We start from the raw sequence: 23,047 nt of genomic DNA, 5'->3' as shown, positions 1-23,047 counted from the left end.
GCAACTACCGCCCGTGATGCGCCGTGCCAATGTGCGCCTCCCGCGATCTTTCTGGTGGCTACTACAGTTACCATATCTGGGCTAACACAATTCCGGTTGCTATAATGAAGGTCCATTTTCAGTATTAGCTCTTCATCATTGTTTGGACAGGAATCATTATTATTGTCCTTGCACACTTTCAGCATCCAGTGAATCACTATCTCAATGAACATTATAGCAGACATTGGACTGAATGCAACAGACTTGTTGTTTTGCCATCTCAAATCCTGTGACTTCTGGTTTTGGGACACACAAAAGGGCTTGTGCTCTCCCAACTGCCTAAGACAAGAGAACATCTGTGGACTGTAAAAGTGTCTACTGCAAATAGGTGTTGAGGTGCGCTATAATTTTTCTGGTGTTTGTGTAACACCCATTTCACCACTTTGTAGACAACAACGGCAAATAAACTTGTAAATTTATCATTTTGTAAGTGTTACAATCTACACACATTCTCTGAAATAGAACAAAATACACTATGTTAGCTGTAGAATACTTTTGAAATTATAAATTTGTGAAGTTAGCAAAGTGTCTTGTGATAGCTACATGACCATAATCTGAAATAATTGTATTGATGTAAAATAGTTATTTAATAAATTTTAATCAGTTTACTACTAGTGTATCCTTTTGTTACACTTTATTGCATTGCATATTATCTAAAATGAATTACGTAATGAAGCTGCAGAGTGCAGTTCCTGGTGAGTAGAATATGGTTGTGTGACTTAGTACCGTTCTTTGTCACTGCTGGTTTTTTTGTGTTGTTACGTTAGTTAATATTTATAAAAATGCATTGCTGCGATCCAATAAAACAGCCCAAACCTTAAGGTTGCTTATCACGTTAATGTTTGTTGCTCTAGCAGAGAATTAATTTATTTGCAGGAACTGTGAGCGTTTAGATCTTTTGGTGTATAAAGAGCCAATTCAAAAACGTCAGAGTGCCAAGCTTAGAGTGGATCAACTGAAATATGATAACCAACATTTACAGGTATGTAAGCATCCAACATTAAAACATAATATTTGTCAAGTCATCCTTGTTTATTGGGCTCTTTTGATCCCACAAGGTAAGAAGACTGCAGTTCTAAGAGTTGAAGGCACGAAAGGAAGTCATTAATTGAGAAGGGAAGTGTGACTGGGTTCTAATCTATCCCTCGTGTATTCTGTTCTGTACATGGAGTAAACTGTAAAGGAAAGTAGGGAGAAATTCGGGAAAGCAGCTATGGTTAGGAAGAAAAAGTGAAAGCTTTGAGGTTTGCCGATGACACTGTAATTGTCAGAGATGGCAGAGGACTTGGAAGATAAGTTGAATGGATAATTTCTTGAAAAGAAGTTATAAGATAAATACCAACAAAAGTAATACAAGGACAATGGAGTGTACTCATATTATATTAGGTGATGCCGAGGGAGTCATATTAGAAAATTAACACTAGAAGTAACAGATGAGCTTTGTTTTTTGCAACGGGAAAAAAATACAAAAAACCGACAACAGAAGTATAATTACAGGAACGAAAGTCCTGGTGTAATGTAAATAATTTAAGAGTAAAGGTACGAACTCACTTCGCTATTCAGTGAGTTGTTACCTTTACACTCAAACTATTTAATGTCAGATGTATAGTTGATATTAAATGTAAACTGGCTATAGTAAGAAAAGCTTTCCTGAAAATTTAGTAATGCTGCAAGTGTTAGCTAGGAAGTATTTTCTGAAAGTATTTGGAGTGTAGCATTTTGTAGAAGCAAAGTGTGGACATCATATTGTATGGAATGAAGAGAATCAAAGCTTTCAAAATGTGGTGCTTAAAAAAAAAAACCTCCTTTGACCAGTACTTCACTATTGCTCATTAGTCTGAGACCTGCACAAAATATGATTGTTAGGGGAGATAGAGAGGATTTATAAGAGAACAGCATGTTTCATTACTGGTTCATTTAATAAGTGCGAAAGGATCACAGAGATTCTCGGTCATTTCAATGGCAGGTGCTGCAAGAGAGGAGTTCTGCACCAAGATTATGGTTAAAGTTCTGAGAGCATACTATTTCTAGAAGATTGAGCCAATATGTTGCTTCCTCCTACGTATATCTCGCAAAAAGGACCACGAAGGTGAAAATAGAGAGATTTGAGCTGTCAGGAAAGGGGGAGAAGTGACAGTGGCACACTAAGTATTCTCCACCACTCACCATAAGGTAGCTTGTGGAGTATAGATTTAGATGTGAAGAATTCTGAAGATTATGGGTAGATCAGATAACTAATGAAGCGATAATGAATGGAATTGTGGGGAAAAGAGCTGTTTCACGCAACTTGATGAAGTGAAGGATTGGGTTGGTAGGATAATCCCTGAGGCACCAAGGAATAGTCTGTTTGGTAATAGAGGGAAGTGTGTGAGAGAAAAAATATATGGGGAGATCAAGATTGGAATGCAGTGAACAGGTTTAAATGGATGTAGGGTGCAGTAGGTATGCAGATATGAAAAGACTTGAATGAGATAGACTAGTGTGGAGAGCTGCACCAAATTAGTACTTTGATTGATGACTGCAACAAGAGCTGTAGTTTTCAGTATGTCTTCTGTCATCGTAGTGTTTCAACAAATAGAAGTCATGACTGAAAAAAGTCAGTTTAAGCAGCCTCACAGGACTAAATGCCAGGAACTTGGTGAGGGTGGAACTAAAATGGTACATGCACGCAATCCAGGATGGAATGTAAAAGTATTATGAAAGGGGTAGTTGCTACTCACCATATAGTGGAGATGCTGAGTCACAGATAGGCAGAACAAAAAGGTTGTCAGAAAATGAGCTTTCAGCCAACAAGGCCTTCATCAGAAATACACACACACACACACACACACACACACACACACACACACACACACACACACACACACACACTGAGATCTTGTTTGGATTGGATACAGTTTACTCCACCACACACACACACACACACACACACACACACACACACACACACAGATCTTGTTTGGATTGGATACAGTTTACTCCACCCCGACCAATGCACTCTTTGTTGAAGCACATGAACTTTCAGTCCATCTATGCCAGTGTGTCTCTGTGCCAAATTTCTGTTTGAAAGGAATCAGTATGATCCAACAATGTGAGAGTGAGTGGCTCAAACCTGACCATACAGTGCTTAACTGGACACTTCTAGATCACTAGAACTCTTTCTCCTCTAGTCCAAGTGTGTGTAGACACTAGAGATATTTCAAGGAAGACCTTTAGAGCACCTAGAATAAACAGTTTTAGTGTCCCATTTCCACGAAACTGGGCCAAGGTGAACAAAACTTCGGCACATTTTTTTAGGATGTCTATACCGACGAGTTCAAAAACAGCGAATGTTTGGAATCATGTATTGCGTACCATGTATGCCGAAGTCTGGGCTATTCAGATTACTAACACAGGCAAGTTTCACGACTGTGGAACTTGTTGTGACACTAGAAGCACTTTGTTTCTGCTCAGAGATGACAGCACCTCTATACTTCCTACCAGTGGCTGTTTGTAGGGTCTGAAAGATCTTAAAAATTTTAGCACCTGTGTGACTGAAAGCCCCATGTATACAGGATTATCGAAGTGCTGCAGTTTATGCATTAAGAAGGACTTTCCATTAATTTCGCTTAGGAGAAATCACACTGTGGGATCACTGATAATGAAGCTGTTAACCACTTTACCAAAGAAGTTACTGTAACAGGATGTACCACCTGGACTGCAGTCCCAAATACAGGTTACTGATATGTCCAAATAATGGCTGGTACGTCCTACACAGATGCATGATAGAAGACTTGGTTGGGAATGGGAGGAAACAAGAGACAAAGGCAAGAAGTACACAATAATTCCCCAGTCAGCTGCTGTTCCACGAAATCTCATACAAATTTGATGCTTGGGCCCCTCGCCCCTCTAATAGACTCATATTCAACCACATTTGTTTCCATAAACATCTTCACAGGCTGTGCATCACAGAGACATGTTTCTGCTCTTTCGGAGAAGAAGACGACGCAGGTCACTTTTTGTGTTTGGCTGCCCCAAACAATGTGAAAGAACTTTTGCAGCTTGGTCAACCATTGACAACTTGCCTGATGGCTTTATTAGCAACACAGGATCACAGACTTTTCTACGTGATGTACTGATTCACTGTTGCCACATCTAAGCCCAACGTATCACTGACGGTGGACTGCACAAAAGTGTTCCATAACTAGTGGTCTGTCAATATGCGTGTTCTGTCCAAGTGTGTGTGCGTGCAAATGAACAAATATTTCCAACATGGATTCTTTATCAGTACCTGTATATTTTATGTATGTATGTATGAGCTCGCTGTATGGTGTATCTTGTGGCTAATTAATTCAATTAAGAAGGGGAAAAACTAACACAATAGACTAAATGCAATAAATCTTGCGCTAACAAGTAAAATTTTGTGTAATGGAAAATGTGAAATCGAAATTTACGTTTTATGCATTAAATGCTAAGAGAACACTACCATAAAGATGCAGCAGAAATCCAGTTTTTCATTTTTTGCAATACTGCACCATAAATTTGTAGCCTCTGTGAAAATCCGATAAGATCCATGCTAAAAAGTCCCTGATTCCATGTTTCTTCCTAGTAAAGTTTACCTTAGTTCTACATTCTTGCACAACGTCTCGCTTGTCTTCGTCTCAATTTCTTCGTATTGGCATTTGATGCGACTGACTGACTCATAAGTGGCACAAAAGACACAGTTCACACTATGGGTGGTGGCAGAGTTACAGGAATATTTTAGGCCATTGCAGAGAGAGGAGACTTGAGAGAAGAAATGCTGACGTAATTCACAATCGGCATTGTCAACACAACCTGCAATGTTTAGCTTCACCACTCAGTTATGATATAACTACTGTTAGGTTGTGGCAGCAATGAGGAAAAATGGGACAGTCGACATGAAGTGTTCTGGACCAAGCCAATACATGAAGAAGGGGCCCAGCCACCACCTTTTCTTGTGCCATGTGTAACTCAGTCTCATCTTTACGCATGTATTTCCCGTGTACTCTATTCAGCAACACTATTGATCGTCAACCTTCTAAATTAACCTTCTATATTGAAAAACTGAGTCTTGAAAAATATGCTTGGTCAGATTCAAGGAAACATCAGCTGTTTCGGGCCAGTGAGCCCTTATTGGCTGGCAACTTTTACCCCACCCAACTGCCAGCACAGCCACCACACCACACTAACACACACAATAAGTTTACAAACCTTATTCTACAAAACATCCCAAATTCGTAAAGTACTGGATTATAAAGTATAAACAGCCACAGAAGCTATAAATCAAAGTCGGTGCGAGAACCCCATTCTTCTCCTCCTAGGTAGTAATTTTACCAGCACTCATAATGTCAAATGATGTAACCTGTTAGGGTATGTTATTGAAAAGACTATCACTTTTGCTAATGATGTACGAGGTCATTGAGTCATTTCCCAACACACTAATGCCACAAATAATACCTTAAAACATGCAGTTTTGAGGGTTCTTTAATTTTGTGTTCACCTTAGAAATAGCAAAATATTATAGGCTACGTGGTGAAATAAACTGAAAACTGTGAAATATGCCAGTAGCTGTGTAGCATGGTGACATTACGCTAATGCAGTGGCTTCCAGCGTATAGAGTGATAAACAGCAAGTTTACTTGGCGGCTTGTTCCAAAGTATGGCTGATGTGATTGATGTATAGCAAATGGAGTGACTACACATTCCACTTACTTTTAATTTGTTCAATTATACCTTGTACGCCCTTCACTACTGTGAATCAGTTACAGTAGTTCTGTGTGAAGCCTGTTGATAGAATCCAGAATGTATTGTGCTTCTGCTGACTGCAGCCAATTTAAGCAACTCCATTTGCTATGTGCGGCAGCACATTACAGGATGTGTTCAGTGAACTCTTGTGCAATGGCTTGTTCAACTTTGTTGCGGTTTTCAGTGGTGTTTAACGCATTGTGGCGGCAGACAGATTGTTATAAATGTGGCTTGCTGGGACAGAGAAATACTGAAATCATTGGTATAAATAAGTGCCACATGTGAAGGAAAACTTGTGTGTGTGTGTGTGTGTGTGTGTGTGTGTGTGTATACGTGCTTTTACAGTACAGCAAGTGACGAGTTTGAAGTGCAAATGACGCACGTTGGCAATACCAAAGAATGCTCCACTTCGACTACTCAGCACAGTAAACAAGGAAAAGTTTGCAAGCAATACACTAGAGGTCACTGCGCTCACAACACCAGAGTATGCTGCACTGCCATTGGCTATAGAAGGAAAACACATGCCCCCAACATGTTAGATTCCAATGCCCTCCACCATGGTTTACAGCTTTGGGTTTAATTCACTATGTTCATCAATTTTTGCTTTTTTCTGAGTGAGCTTAAGGGAATGATCTCTTAAAAATGCTGTTTTGACAGTGTGGTCAGAAAATAGCTCGATCATGTTGTACCCAGATACCAATTTCAATTTTTTGGCAAGCTTTCAGTTGGTGTTACACATCTATCTGATGAAATTCAGTACCACAAATTATTGTATAAACATTGTATTGCACACTTAATTTTACTCACTTATACATATTTTATACAGTGTATTGGAGAGTATTACAATTTTAATCATATATGCCAATTACATATGTATGGGGGTTTTAACATTTTCCTCAGTTCTGCATTTTCCTCAATTTTGTGTTTTTCAAGTCTGGAGTGCACAAAAATGTAAAATATGGGTTTCACCGTATTCACTGTCTGTACATAAAACTATGCACAGTTCATTTTGTTCCACGGTTGCTTTTGTGTTCGCTATCTTCTTAGTAACAACACACTTACCTGGTGAAAAAGGATAGCAGCAGGTTAGATATTTTCATTGTGCTTTGTAGCTTAAGATATTGACGTGTCCTGTGCTAATGGAAGAATGAAGCAGTGCTTTTCCTCCCTAACTCTTCTCTATTTGTAACAACAATATGAAAAGGATAAATTTTTACTCACCGTGTAGACGAAGCAATGAATGGAGAGAGACACAGTGAAAAAATTATATTACTGTGTGGTGTCCTGAAGCAACTGACATTGATAAGTCCCTTCCCTTCCCTTCCCTTTCTCCTCCTTCCACCTTCAGTTTACATACAATGGAGAAAAAAAAGAAAAAAAAAGACTGCTAGATTTATTAGCTGTTGGACTAAGCCCTCACCAGATGTAGAACACACGCATGGCCACTGTCGACACCATTGTTTATAAGTTGTATGCTCATCACATAGAGGTGGTGCTGGGCAGCAGACGGGCACATTTAAAAGTAGACTGTTGCATATATGACAGCCTCCTTTTAAATGTGTCTGTCTACAGTTCAATGCCTTCTCTATGTTGTGACTAGATCTGTCCTGTTATTCCAGCCCAAATTGCTTAAAATTAAGATGATCACTTTTTGTTGGATGATTATCATCAGACACCATGTAACTGGATCCACGTTGCTCATTCATCCATTTGTAGTCTGTTAATCTCATATTTTCCTTTGTGTGACACTACTAACATTTTTTGAGAATTAAATGTTGTTTGAAGGCCAAGATTGTAAACAAGAGCCTAGAAATATCTCCCAATTTTCTTAACAATACACTGATAAGTGTCAATACTTAGGTAACACATAATTATTCAATAAGACACAAATTCAAATTATAATGAATATTTGAACAATATGTTCTTTAATGGTGGATCTGATTTGTCCTCTCTTTCTTCAGAAATGTTCTGTGCCCAAATTTCATAATCCCCCACATAGTAAATATTGATTTGTGTTTAAATCATCAGTTCAATAGCAAGAAGCAGACTTTTACAAATGGTCCCTTTCTCCTTCCAGATTAGACACATAATGCTGTTATCTTTCTTTTTGAATTAAAATTTACATAAAAAGAACATGTCGGCAGGTTACATGTTCTCGACAGAAAACTGATGTTAATAGTGTAGGAGGAGTAAATTAGTGTTTAACGTTCCGTCGACAACGAGGTCATTAGAGACGGAGCACAACCTCAGATTAGGGAAGGATGGGGAAGGAAATCGGCTGTGCCCTTTCAAAGGAATCAGCCCGGCATTTGCCCAAAGTGATCTAGGGAAATCAAGGAAAACCTAAATCAGGATGGCCAGACACGGGATTGAACAGTCGTCCTTCCGAATGCGAGTCCAGTGTGCTAACCATTGCGCCACCTCACTTGGTTGAGTAGTAGTAGTAGTAGTAGTAGTAGTAGTAGTAGTAGTAGCAGCAGCAGCAGCAGCAGCAGCAGTGAGACATATCTCCAGATAGTAAATAGTAATGGTGGGAACTACACTTGAAAAGTCTATTAAGGAAGTAACACGTTAGACTATTAGGAAAATATTTGACTAGGGAAAGTAAATTTATTAAAATATGCTAATTTCATATCTATATTATCACAGTTGAGAGTTAAACATTTTCTGTGTCTTGTAGTGTTGACAAATTCTGTCCGCATAACATTGTTGCACAAGGGTACAGACAGCTCTTTAAATGCTTCATTGCAGTCAAAGGATTGGGAGCCAAGCCACATTTCCAGGTGCTCGAAGGGGTGTAAATCACATTTACTCTTCACTTTTGTGTACTACTCGTAAAACATTGCTTGGGAGTCAGAGCCAGGTATGCAGTAATTCAAATACCATCTAACAATAGAAATTCTGTGTCCCTTCAAGTCTGCGAGAGCATAAACATGAGAAGTGATAAAAAAAATGGAAGAGGACCCATTAATTGGTCCTAATTAATAAAGCAGATTTCAGGCAGGGGTGATACACCCTCACTTGACCTTGTTGAGAAAGAGTCTTGGTGGATGCAGCTAAAGACATGGCTCACATTTTAACTGAAAACTTTTTTACTGTCACTGCATCATCCAGACAACCTTCTGAGCTTCAGATGTTCCTTAGGACTATGGAAATAAGGCAGTTCCATTTCTTCTCTTGTAATGAGGTGGTCTTCAACAACCCAGTCTGCATGTGGAAATTGGAACCACCTCTGTCTGCAACCATAAACACTGCTCCAGGACTGGAACACATTCATCATGCCATGCTCTGTTATCTGTGCCTGGAGCCCAAAGGCAGCTCCTATTTTGTTTCAGTCAGATCTGATTTGATGGATAGCATCCCACCACTTGGAAGAGGGCAATATTAATTCCATTGTGGATACCAGGCAGGGACTGTACAAACCCTAACAGGTACCAGAGTGGGCCCGTACCAGCTGTATGCATAAGATTCTCAAACATGTGCTCAGTTGCTGCCTCATCTGGCTCCTCGAATCCTGAGGTCAGCTGTGCTGCTCCCACTGTGGTTTCAGGTGCTACCATTCCATTTTTGACAGTTTAATTCTACTGCAGACGGCAACAGAGGAGTCTGTCTTATGCTGAAACCATTCAGTCATTGTGCTTTTTGACCTTCAACAAGTTTACGACACCACTCAGAAGTACAGCATCCTTCACCAGCTTCTTGAACGGGGACTATGTGGACATCTGCTGCTTCTTATCCAGTCCTTTCTCGAGGACAGGTGCTTTTCGTATTGTGTTGATGATACGTTGTTTGACAGCTTGTTCAAGAAAATGGGGTCCTCTAAAGCAGTGTACTCAGTGTCACAATGTTTGTAATCACTATCAATAGCATCTCAGCCAAGAGGCCTGTTAAACGCTCCTTGTTTGTGGATGACTTCGTGATCTTCTGCCCTTCTTCCAATCTTAAAATGACAATGAGGCAACTACAGCTGGTCATAAGGACATTGGAAGCTTGGGCCAAAGAAATTGGTTTTAGGTTCTCGCTGGGGGATTACTTGTGTGAATTTTAACTAGGCTTGTAAAAGTTTTAACCTACCAGAGTTTACAATGGGGGACAGTATTTTAAATTTTAAGAACAATGAGCACTTTTTGAGGCTAGGCACAAAATTAACCAGGCTCCCATACTGGAATGACCCATGAACAAATAGCATCAAATCATTAAATATTTTGAAATACCTCAGCGGAAAGGCATGGAGAGCTGATTGTTTCTACTTCCTGCAGTTATATAGGGCATTTGTCAGATCATGATGAGATTATGGCAGCATCGTTTATGGACCAACATCCTACTCCATGATGTTAGACTCTGTCCACCATGTTGGCATGGGTGGAAGCCTGAGAACATTTTAATTAATTCATTGTTATCCACAGTTAAAATCTGTAAAGATTGGCAGTGTGGAGCACGGCCCCCTCACCCTCACACTTCCCCATTACTCATTCTCTTTGCGCAGATCATCTGCAGACATAATGCACACTATAGATCTACAAAGGTATTGGAAGCGATCCAGAGGAAGTTAGGCAAGCTTTCACGAGCACCATCACCACCACTTCTCCTTGCACAGACCTATTACACAGAGTTTTCTCTCTTAATCTTGAGGTGCCTCTTGCTTCACTGGGAAGTGTGCTGTTCAACCAGATCCAACTTTTCATAACCTCTTGGGCATTAATAGCCAGGTTACAGACCTTATATATGTGACTAGACCATTGCAACATGTGCATCTCTGCTAAATGCAGGTTTTGCTCATGTTACCTTCACAGCCGTTAACCCTCTGCCATAGTTCATGGCTATTTTGTATAAATTACCTTTGGTTCAAACAGGAATTTTTCTGTCACATGAGACACTAAAAATATTTACTATTTATTCCAAGTTCCAAGATTTTTCTTCTTCTTTTTGGTAGCATTTGCACCTGCAGCTTGGTCAGTTGATATTAATAATCATAGATATTTGAAGCTGCTAATCCTTAGTTATTTTTGTTCTTCTTGATGGACATAGTCATTGGGTAGGCTGTGTGTAGTGGTATCAAAATTCTGTTTGAGATTTGTTTATTTATTTATTTACACGTCTAGTTCCGTAGGATCAAATTGAGGAGCAAATCTCCAAGGTCATGGAATGTGTCAGTACATGAAATTACAACATAAAAGTAATTACAGATAAAATAAAATGCTTATTAACCCAAAAAAATCAAGCCATAAGTTTAAGTAAACCCAATCAACAATACAACATAAGAATCAGCTTAATTCTTCAAGGAACTCAACAGAAGAGGAGGAGTGACCCATGAGGAAGCTCTTCAGTTTCAATTTGAAAGCACGTGGACAATTGCTAAGATTTTTGAATTCTTGTGGTAGCTTATTGAAAATGGATGCAGCAGTATACTGCACACCTTTCTGCACAAGAGTTAAGGAAGTGCGATCCAAATGCAGATTGGATTTCTGCCAAGTATTAAGTGAGTGAAAGCTGCTAATTCATGGGAATAAGCTAATATTGTTAACAAGAAACGTCAGTAAAGAATAAGATATATTGAGAGGGCAATGTCAAAATACCAAGACTAGTGAATAGAGGTCGACAAAAGGTTCGTGAACTTGTACCACTTATTGCCTGAACTGCCAGTTTGTGAGCCAAAAATATCCATTTAGAATGGGAAGAGTTAAAACAAAATAAATACCATACAACATAAGTGAATGAAATTAAGCAAAGTAGAATAGTTTTTGTGTCGAATGATCACTTACTTCAGATACCCTTCAAATAGTAAAAATGGAAGCATTAAGTCTTTGAACAAGATCCTGAATGTGGGCTTTCCACGAGTTTACTATCTATCGGAAAACCTAGAAATTTGAACTGTTCGGTTTAACTAGCCATAAGCCCATTCTGTGAAATTAAAACGTTAGGTTTTGTTGAATTGTGTTAGAAACTGTAAAAACTAATTTTTACTGTGATTTAATGTTTGTTTATTTCCTTTAAGCCATGAAATTGTCATGAACTGCTATGTGAAACAGAGCACACCACATCCTTTACGCATCCCCCATTTGGCCGTACCCCACTCAGACCTTACACCACAGTCATTCTCAACACTGTGAATAATGAGCTTTTGCTGTCTTTTTAAAGTAAGAGGTGAACCAGATGTGAGCTACTCCCCGTATTCCGTAATGATCCAACATCTGGAGCAATATTTTTTGAACAACACAATCAAACGCCTTAGTTAAATCAAAAAATGTGCCTAGCATTTGAAACCTTTTGTTTACTCCATCCAGTACCTCACAGAGAAAAGAGAATATAGCATTTTCAGTTGTTTAACAACTTCTAAAGCCAAACTGTACATTTGATAGCAAATAATGTGACATAAAATGATGAATTATCCTTACATACACAGCCTTTTCAACAACTTTAGCAAACACTGATGGCATAGAAATAGGTCTAAAATTGTCTGCATTATCCCTTTCTCCCTTTTTATAAAGCAGCTTTACTACTGAGTACTTTAATTGTTCAGGAAACTGACCATTCCTAAAGGAAAAATTACAAATATGGCTAAGTACAGGGGTAACACGTGCAATGCAGCACAGTACTTTAATATTCTACTAGGCACTGCGGTGGCCTGGTGTAATGTTAAGCTCTCTCTATACAGCTTAAGCCTTTTTGTGGACTTAATTGTTGAAGAATGCTGGTTCTGCCATCTTGCAGCGCCGATGTCTTCTGCTAGCACCGGACGCTTCTCTGAAGATTTCACTGCTAGGAAGGGGAAATTTTTCACTCTCTCTTCTTATTTAAAAAATACGCTACTCATTGAATATCATTCAATGCACCAAAACATATATATTTCCACTTTGTACAAAAAAAAAAAAAAAAAACAACTAAACTTTATGACGTAAGCCCCCACATTACTGGGCACCCAGAATCAGTTAATTACACATTTTTTAACACAATTAATACATAAGCTTTTATCGTGGCTGACTTTCCATGTACTCTCAACAGCAGTTCAACGTCTAATAAACAGTCACTATTTCGAGTCTCTCCATTTGTTTTTTAACAGTACAATGCTACATTACTCTTTGCAGCCGGCCACGGAGCTTCCGGGCCGTATTTGCTTATTCTTGGCAGGTCGTGTTGAACACTTGCCAGCGCTGACAAATTATCTCCCTTCCAGTTTCGCCTGCACAAACAATAAATGGGTGCAGTATCCCATGCTCATCCTTACGCCCTGCTTTAAAATAACACGTGTTCGAAACGGCTGGAACACAAGTGTCTCCAGACTTCCGTAAAATTCTGGGGGCACTACAGCACTCCATCATATCCATGAAAGTGATTTAATTATTCACTTAATCTCCCCCTTGTCAGTATCACAAAAAACCATTTCGGACATCAGTCTTGGAAGGCATTATCCAAGAGAGTTAAATGATTCTCTGTAGAAACTTAAGTTTTTATTTATTTCACCAGCAATGCTCAGAAAATGATTGTTAAATACTGTACGTATATCTGACTCATCAGTAAAAGAATTATTTTCACTACGAACTGACTTTATATTGACCACCTTATGCTGCTGACCAGACACTTCCTTCACAACTGACCATATGGTTTTAATTTCATCCTGTGAATTAGCTATTCTATTTCTGTACCATATACTCTTTGCCTTCCTAATAACATTTTTAAGCATCTTACAATACTGTTTGTAATGGACTACTGTAGCTTGAATATGACTGCTTCTAACATTTTGATATAATTGCTGCTTTGTTCTACATGATATTCTTATCCCATTAATCATCCATCCAGGCTACCTTTTAGTGCTGCTACCCTGTTTAGAATGTCCTAATGGAAAGCAACTCTCAAAGAGCATGAGAAATGTGTTAAGGGAAGCATTGTATTTATCATTTATGTTATTGGCACTACAAACATCCTGCCACTCTTGTTCCTCAGCGTGGTTTAAAAAACACTATTGCCACTGGATTAGCTTTCCTACATTGTTTGTAATGTGACATTTGTTTGAGTACAAAAGCCTTTTAGTGGTAAATTTTGTGCATCATGGTCTGAAAGGTCAATCACACCTTTACTAACATAATGCCAATCTAGTAATGAAGTATGAATAAAAATATTGTCTATGGCTGTGCCCCTGCACCCTAGTTATAAAAAACCCAAACTGCATCAGATCCTATGAATTTAGGAGATCTACCAGCACCTTTTTTCTTGCACATTCATATACAAAATTAATATTGAAGTCACAATATATAACTAATTTCTGGTACTTCGTATAAAGTAAACCAAGAACCCTCTCTGGCTTGAGCAGAAATCCTCTGAAGTCACATTTAGGGGACCTATAATCAACAACAATTAGAAGTTTAGTTTCACTAAATTCAACTGCCCCTGCACAATATTCAAGTATCTGATCAGTGCAGCGCCGTGATATGTCTATGGACTCAAATGGGATACTGTTTTTTTTATGTTCATGGGCACTCCACAAGGAACTCCTTGAAAAACAGCCAGCTAATCTGCATCCTGGTAAAGGAAGCTTCTGAATTGTCAAGTTATTTATGTAGTGCTCTGATATACCAATAATTTCAGAGTCAACATCTATAAGCAGTTCACTAACTTTACCTCAATACCTCTTATATTCTGATGAAATATGTTACCCAATTACTCTACTTGGAAACATGACAACCTCTGAAGGTGATCCCTTAGTTAGAGGGACTTCCTTTAAGCAGGTATACCTGTCAGCTGACTTCAGTCTAAAAAGGTGCAGCTCTAACACAAACTACCACAGGAATTTTTTCTTGAGTGATCCCACTATCCACTACACTGTCACCTGTAAGCTTTGCCAGCCTCCCCTTCCCGTAACTATTGAGGTGCAGGCCATGTTTAGTGAAACCAAATCTACTGATAGACTCAACTGGCACCAATGCAATGTGACCCATGCCCAGTGCCTTCCCAGTCCCATGTTAATGTGCCTAACAGCTGCATTAAGATGAGGCTGATCATGACACTGAAACTGTTGCAGGAAATGCACATTACAGCCATCAGTTTGAGTAGCTACATCATATTCCCCATCCTTACCAAGACCATTCCCTGCTCCACCCTCATCACTACCTGATACTCTTTTGTAAAATTCCTACACAACTCCACTATGCTGTCAGTAACCTGGGCCAAACCTGCACTAGACTTCACAATGCTGGTGACCTGGTATTCACTCCCCAACACTTCCTGCACTGCTGGCCCACACATCTACTGTGTGAACTACCTAGCAGCAGAACCTTCTTCTTTCTGTTAAATTTTGCAACTGGCTTAGGCCTCCTAACTACTAGGTCTACTGATATGCATGCCAACACTCACTAATGCATCTCTAGTGCCCATTAAATTTCTTGTTTATCTTCTGATATCAATACTGCACCACAAGCATACAAAAGATTCCAAGGGATGGGTTTCTATATTGATACTGAGCATAGTGGTGCAGTGGTAAAACACTGAACTCACATTTGGGTGGACATCAGTTCAAACCCCCAATCCAGCCATCCAGATTGGGTTTTCCTATGGTTTCCCTAAATCGCTTAAGGCAAATCCCAAGATGATTCCTCAACAGCTACATTGTCACTCTTTCAGATTTCCCTGGTGGGCTTCTGAGGCCTCTCTAGGCATGGTTGGTTGGTTGGTTGGTTTGTGGGATTGAAGGGACCAGACTGCTAGGGCCATCGGTCCCGTGTTCCAAAAACACTCACAAAGAATAAAAACAAACAATGGAGATGACAAGAGACGACACATGACAAGAAAGACTCAGTCAGAGACCAGACAAAAGGAATTAAAATCACACAGTGTGTGACAGTGGTTGGCCAACCATAGAGACAAAAACAAAAAGCCAACCACCTAGAAACACACTAAAAAACCCAGTCTAAAATCGTAGGCCAAAGGCCAGACTCAACACAAAAAAACGACAAACACTTAGATCAAGTGATAAAAGCCCCCTGCCCGAATAAAACACAAAACTAAGCCTGCCATGGCAGTGTCATCTGTTAAAAGGGCAGGGAGCATATCAGGCAGTGCAAATGTTTGCCTGAGCACAGTTAAAAGGGGACAGGTCAACAAAATGTGGACCACCGTCAAAGCCGAGCTGCAGCGACATAGAGGCGGGTCCTCATGACGCAGTAAATAGCTGCGCGTCATCTGGGTGTGGCCAATGCGGAGCCGACGAAGGACAACTGATTCCCTGCGAGTGGCTTGCATGGATGACCGCCACACCTTCTTCGTCTCCTTGATAGCACGGAGTTTGCGTGGTGTGGTCAGGTTGCGCCATTCAGTGTCCCAAATCGCAAAAGCTTTGCGGCGGAAGACTGCTCGAAAATCGGTCTCCGGATGGCCAATGTCCAGAGATGGTTAACTGGTGGCCTGTTTGGCCAGGCGGTCAACATGTTAATTGCTCAGTATCCCAACATGGCCTGGGATCCAGATGAAGGTCACTGAGTGTCCCACTACTGTAGGGGACATAAAGAGACTCCTGGATTAACCATACCAAAGGATGCCTAGGGAAGCACTGGTCGAGGGCTTGTAGGCTGCTTAAGGAGTCACTACAAATGACGTAGGACACACTGAAGCAAGAGCGGATATGTTCAAGAGCACGATAGATGGCACCAGCTCTGCAATGAATATGCTGCAGCCAACCAGCAAGGAGCGTTATTCTGTATGGTCAATGTGAGCGTAAGCAAAGCCAACAAGACCGTCGACCAGTGAGCCATCAGTGTAGATGATGTCTGAGCCCCAGACTCGCCAAGAACAGATAGAAAATTCCGGCGGAGGACCTCAGGTGGGACTGAGCCTTTGGGGCCAAGCAATAGGTCCAGCCAAAGCTGCGGCCGAGATATTGACCATGGAGGGGTACGGAAACGAGTCTGCAGGAAAGGTGGTAGGGGGGAAGTGTCAAGGTCATGAAGAAGTGACTGGACATGGACAGTGAAGGGAGTCCCAATTCTGGGCTGCCGTTGCAGGAGATGGACCACTGAGTTGGGGAAAAGAAGATGATAATTTGGGTGGCGAGGTGAACTATGGATGTGTGCAGTATGGTTTGCGAGCAATAGTTGCCACCGGAGCCGCAATGGAGGAACGCCCATACACCATGCTTCTGTAATCAAAACGGGACTGTTCAACGGCTTGGTACAGCTGCAGTAGTGTACTACAATCAGCACCCCAGTCGGTGTGGCTCAGGCATCGAAGTAGATTGAGATGCTGCCAGCACTTGTCTTTAATCTGACGAATATGGGGAAGCCAACTTAAGCGGGCATCGAATACCAGTCCCAGGAAGCAGTAAGTCTCAACTACATCTAGTAGTTGGTCATCGAGGTAAAGCTCGGGATGGGGGTGGACGGTACAACGGTGACAGAAGTGCAGTACACAAGTTATGGCGGCTGAAAACCAGAAGTCGTGATTGAGGGCTCATGACTGCGCCTTCCGTATAGCTCCCTGCAGACGGCGTTCAGCTACAACAGTAGAAGAGGAGCAGAAAGAAATACAAAAATCATCTGCATAGAAGAGGGGAGAGACTGACGATCCTACTGCGAGCGCAAGACCATTGATGGCAATTAGAAAGAGTGGGACGCTCAGGACAGAGCCCTGCGGGACCCCATTCTCTTGTGGATGGGGTGCGCTATGGGAAGCATCAACGCGAACTCGGAAAATGCGGTAGGATAAAAAGTTCTGTATAAAAATCGGGAGTGGTCCCCGAAGACCCCACTCATGCAGAATAGCGAGAATGTGGTGTCGCCAAGTAGTATCATAGGCCTTCGTGAAATCGAAAAAGATGGCGATGAGGTGGGGGAAAAGGCTAACTCCAGGTACACAAGTTGTCGATGGTGGAGCGTCCTTGGCGAAAACCGCTCTGGGACAGAGCCAGGAGGTCACCATGCGTTCGAGCAACTTGCAAAGAATGTTGGTGAGGCTAATGGGGCGGTAGCTGTCCACCTCCAGTGGGTTCTTGCCAGGTTTCAGAACGCAGATTACGATGCTTTCCTGCCATTGCGACGGGAACTCGCCCTCAACCCAGATACGGTTGTAAAGGTCTAGGAGGTGCCGCTGGCAGTCCACTGAAAGGCATTTGAGCATCTGACAGTGGATGCGATCTGGCCCGGGAGCCATATCAGGGCAAGCAGCTAGGGCACTTTGCAATTCCCACTCACTGAATGGAACATTGTACAATTCAGGGTGGCGCATGTGAAATGAAATGCTCCGACGTTTCAGTCGCTCTTTCAGGGAGTGGAACGCCAGTGGGTAGTTCGCAGAAGCAGAACTCTGAGCTAAATGCTCTGCTGAGCAGTTTGCAGTGGTGTCTGATTCAGTACAGATTGCTCCATTCAGTGAAAGCACAAGGTCTCTAGGCATGGTTTCCCATTTCTGCAACAATAACATAATATTCATGCACAGTGTGCTCTGAGAGACTGTCTTTAGATACAGCTAACAACACTGGGAATGCAGTTGATCATTTTTCCTGTAATACTTGAATTAGGTGTTGTTTGTAGCTCAGCAGACTGCGCCAGACAACAGTAGTGTCCAGTACAACATGTCCGTTTAATATAATCTCCAGACAGAGAAGCCAACAATTTAGTCATTCTTACTTCCTGATACTGAGTTGATATAAGTAATTTTAATCTGCCTTTAGATAGTGCATTGTTCTCGGAATACAGGATCCTTCTATCATGTGAAGACCAACCAGTATGCAGATTTCTTTATACCACACTTAACAGAATGAAGCAAAGTAAGGTTGAGGTTGGAATATCAACAATATTATGGAAAGGACAGATTGCTATTTACCATAAAGATGACACATTGAGTTGCAGGCATGCACAGCAAGAAGACAGTTACATATTGACCTTTCAGCCAAAGCCTTCTTCACAGACTAAAAGAGAAACACACACACACATTCACACAAAGAAGTCCACCTCATGCAAACAGCCACTATCTCCGGCCATTTTGGTAAAAATGCACAGTGTTGCACTAACTCGCTCCCCCCCCCCCCCCCTCTACATATACTCTGCCCTCCCCTTTCCCCGCCCCACCTCAGATTGTCCCTTCCACTCGATGTGACACAGTGCATTCTGACTGAAGTGGCTAGAGATGGCAGTCGTGTGTGTGTGTGTGTGTGTTTACTTTCTTAAGAAAACTGTGGCCAAAAGCTCAATGTGTATCAGTCTTTTGAGTGTGCCTATGTGCGCAACTAAATGTTTCATCTTTAAAATATCAATCCATGCTTTTATAATATTATTGACACTGTAACAGAATGTGTCTTGTCTTGATGGGAACAGCAGCCAGTTTTGCATCTGATCTGCCTACTATTTCAGGTGGTAGTGATGTGAATGTGGTACATATTTCAAGCTTTTGTGTTATTTCTGAACTATATAAGTTGTTAGGTAGAAGGCTTCAGTGTGTTTAAAGGAAGGCTGGCTCATCCCTTTTCTCCTCAGTGAACCACACCCCACTTTTAGATTATTTTTTCTACTGTACTGTTATTCTGCTTGTATTTTAACATGAAATTTTCATAAGCTTGTGTTTGAATAAGTTGTTGTTCTGGTCTTCAGTCCTGAGACTGGTTTGATGCAACTCTACATGCTAATCTATCCTGTGCAAGCTTCTTCATCTCCCAGTACCTACTGCAGCCTACATCCTTCTGAATCTGCTTAGTGTGTCCATCTCTTGGTCTCCCTCTTCGGTTTTACCCTCCAATACTAAATTGGTGATCCCTTGATGTCTCAGAACATGTCCTACCAACCGATCCCTTCTTCTAGTCAAGTTATGCCACAAGCTCCTCTTCTCCCCAATTCTATTCAACACCTCCTCAATAGTTATGTGATCTACCCATCTAATCTTCAGCATTCTTCTGTAGCACCACATTTTGAAAGCTTCTATTCTCTTCTTGTCTAAACTATTTATCGTCCACGTTTTACTTCCAAACATGGCTACACTCCGTACAAATACTTTCAGAAACGACTTCCTGACATTTAAATCTATACTCAATGTTAACAAATCATCAGTTATTTTGCTCCCCAAATAGCAAAGCTCCTTTACTACTTTGAGTATCTCATTTCCTAATCTAATTCCCTCAGCATCACCTGATTTAATTCGACTACATTCCATTATACTCGTTTTGCTTTTGTTGATGTTCATCTTATACCCTCCTTTCAAGACACTGTCCATTCCGTTCAACTGCTCTTCAAAGTCCTTTGCTGTCTCTGACAGAATTACAATGTCATCAGCGAACCTCAAACTTTTTATTTCTTCTCCATGGATTTTAATACCTACTCCGAACTTTTCTTTTGCTTCCTTTACTGCTTGCTCAATATACAGATTGAATAACATTGGGAATAGACTACAACCCTGTCTCACTCCCTTCCCAACCGCTGCTTCCCTTTCATGCCCCTGGACTCTTACAACTGCCATCTGGTTTCTGTACAAATTGTAAATAGCCTTTCGCTCCCTGTATTTTACCCCTGCCACCTTCAGAATTTGAAAGAGAGTATTCCAGTTAACATTGTCAAAAGCTTTCTCTAAGTCTACAAATGCTAGAAACGTGGGTTTGCCTTTTCTTAATCTTTCTTCTAAGATAAGTCGTAAGGTCAGTATTGCCTCACGTGTTCCAACATTTCTACAGAATCCAAACTGATCTTCCCCGAGGTCCGCTTCTACCAGTTTTTCCATTCATCTGTAAAGAATTCGCGTTAGTATTTTGCAGCTGTGACTTATTAAACTGATAGTTCGGTAATTTTCACATCTGTCAACACCTGCTTTCTTTGGGATTTGAATTATTATATTTTTCTTGAAGTCTGAGGGTATTTCGCCTGTCTCATACATCTTGCTTACCAGATGGTAGAGTTTTATCAGGACTGGCTCTCCCAAGGCTGTTAGTAGTTCTAAGAATGTTGTCTACCCCGGGGGCCTTGTTTCGACTCAGGTCTTTCAATGCCCTGTCAAACTCTTCACGCAGTATTATTGTATCTCCCATTTCATATTCATCTACATCCTCTTCCATTTCCATAATATTGTCTTCAAGTACATTGCCCTTGTATAGACCTTCTATATACTCCTTCCACCTTTCTGCTTTCCCTTCTTGGCTTAAAACTGGATTTCCATCAAAGCTCTTGATATTCATGCAAGTGGTTCTCCTTTCTCCAAAGATCTCTTTAATTTTCCTGTAGGCAGTATCTATCTTACCCCTAGTGAGATAAGCCTCTACATCCTTACATTTGTCCTCTAGCCATCCCTGCTTAGCCATTTTGCACTTCCTGTCGATCTCATTTTTGAGATGTTTGAATATGGTTGTGCAAATTCGACAGAGAGGTTTGGATCTCAGCTCAGTACTTTGCCTCTTAAAACATAAATTTAAATGTTTTCACTAGAATCATTTTAAAATATTTTAGTAAGAGTACTGATACCACAATGTTGCATGCCCAAATACAACAACAACAACAACAACAACAACAAGTAGTCAGTCCAAGAGAGCTTTTCTTTATTAAGATTTTCTGTAACTTATCTAGAACTAAATTTAATGTGTGAACTCTTACGTATTCTTAAACAGTTTCAATAAAGCAACATTATAATGACCTTCTGATGTGTTGCAGGCTGGACTACAGATGTTTCAGCAACGGCAGCGGCAGCGTGCACAAGAAGAAAGGGAGAGAGAAGAATTGTTGAGCAGAAGATTTACACAAAATTCTAGTGAAGCAGACACTTCTATATTTATTGACTATTCAGTTCAGCACAATATGTCTCTTCAGGTAGCAGAGATCTCTTGATTCATACTTTTTTCCCCAAAAAACTCATTCTATAATGTTCAGGAACGAACAAACTATTCATATATGCTTGCATAATATAATGCTCCTTACTGCTGCCAATATTTAATGCCTCCTTTCACCTCATTTGGATGAAGTACATTGCTGATTGACTAGTGGATTTTCCTGATATTCATTACTTGATACTGAAAATGAATATTTTCTGTTCTTTCCACAGAATTCCAATCGAGGTGTGGATGACATGCTGAGAACTGGCTCTGTGATTCTTGAGAATTTAAAAGATCAGAGGTCAACATTGAAAGGTGCCCAGAAACGCTTATTTGACATTGCCAATACCCTCGGACTTTCAAATACAACAATGAGGTTAATTGAACGACGAGTGTCACAGGATAAAGTTATTCTTGTAGGCGGCATGGTGTTTACTGTTATTGTTATTATTATTGTTATATTCTATTTTCTGTGAATTTTGTTTGACAAAGCCCACCGCTTGATTTTAGTTACACTTTTTTGAGAAAGTAGGCACACATGCTCCGTGCATATTAGAATTTATTTTTCCATCCATTCAAGTTACCAGCTATTCTCATTTTATGTTTAGTTCAGGATCACATAAGTGGGGCCAGGTAGAAAAAAAGACTATGTTTCAGAGAGAATGGTAATATTTGCATTTAAATATGTGTGCTGGATGTTCCTTTGTACAGTGATATATATTCATACTTGCCTAGGGAACATATGTACTGGAGGGGGGAGTTCATTATTAATTATTTTATGAATCAGAATTTTTTTTACAAAATAAAAACAATATTTTTGAATATTTTAGTTCTGTGTATGTTTGCCAGTGTGTGTGAATCCAACCCTTACATGCCACATGTATTTCATCATCATTGTGGCATGGATGGCTGAGATGTTGGTGAAGATACTAAAAAGAGTGATAAAGTGAAGCAAACTTGTTAATTATTGGTTCCTTGATCTATCAGACATTGGTTCTCTCTCTCTCTCTCTACCCCTCCTTCCTGTGTGTGGTGAGTAACAATATCTCCTAATTGTCTAATTAATATTGTTATTCCTTACCAGATTTTCTGTTATTTGATTAGGTACTTTCAATGTGATTAAAGTAAATGTCAGTAATGATCATCAGTTGTAGGAAATTTACTACGGCTGCAATTCTTTTTTTGAGCACACTTTAAGTCAGCTGGAGGTAATCGGATACATCAGCAGGCAAGATCTAGAACTTGTCCACTCCTAGAGTAAGTGCATAGACAATAGAGTATACCTAGTAAATTGCCTGTAGCAGAACTCAAATTGCAAGCAAATGGATGGGCACAAGATGAAGCCAGGAAGTGTACACATTAGGCTGAAAGGACAATGATGCTGTTCTTGCCGTGTCTGGCTGCAACCTTCCTTTTCCTCTCCCCACCCCACTCCCTTCTAGGCTCGGTGTACTAGGCAGGAGTTGGTTGGTTGACTGATTAGAGGGAGGGGACAAAC

General features: G+C 40.5%; 1 protein-coding gene across 1 annotated transcript in view; it reads left to right on the top strand.

Moving 5' to 3' along the window:
* The window catches only part of LOC126263742 (probable Golgi SNAP receptor complex member 2), a 42,410-nt gene extending 20,032 nt beyond the window's left edge, over positions 1 to 22,378 (top strand). Inside the window, exons 2-4 of the mRNA XM_049960925.1 lie at positions 916 to 1,021; positions 21,392 to 21,547; positions 21,780 to 22,378. Of these exons, the coding sequence (XP_049816882.1) occupies positions 916 to 1,021; positions 21,392 to 21,547; positions 21,780 to 22,025 (508 nt within the window). The 3' untranslated portion in view covers positions 22,026 to 22,378. The remainder of the gene's footprint in view (positions 1 to 915; positions 1,022 to 21,391; positions 21,548 to 21,779) is intronic.
* Positions 22,379 to 23,047: the final 669 nt, after the last annotated feature.

This window comes from Schistocerca nitens, chromosome 6, assembly GCF_023898315.1.
Source record: "Schistocerca nitens isolate TAMUIC-IGC-003100 chromosome 6, iqSchNite1.1, whole genome shotgun sequence".
Taxonomy (NCBI): domain Eukaryota; kingdom Metazoa; phylum Arthropoda; class Insecta; order Orthoptera; family Acrididae; genus Schistocerca; species Schistocerca nitens.
This window is presented reverse-complemented; position numbering and strand designations above follow the sequence as displayed.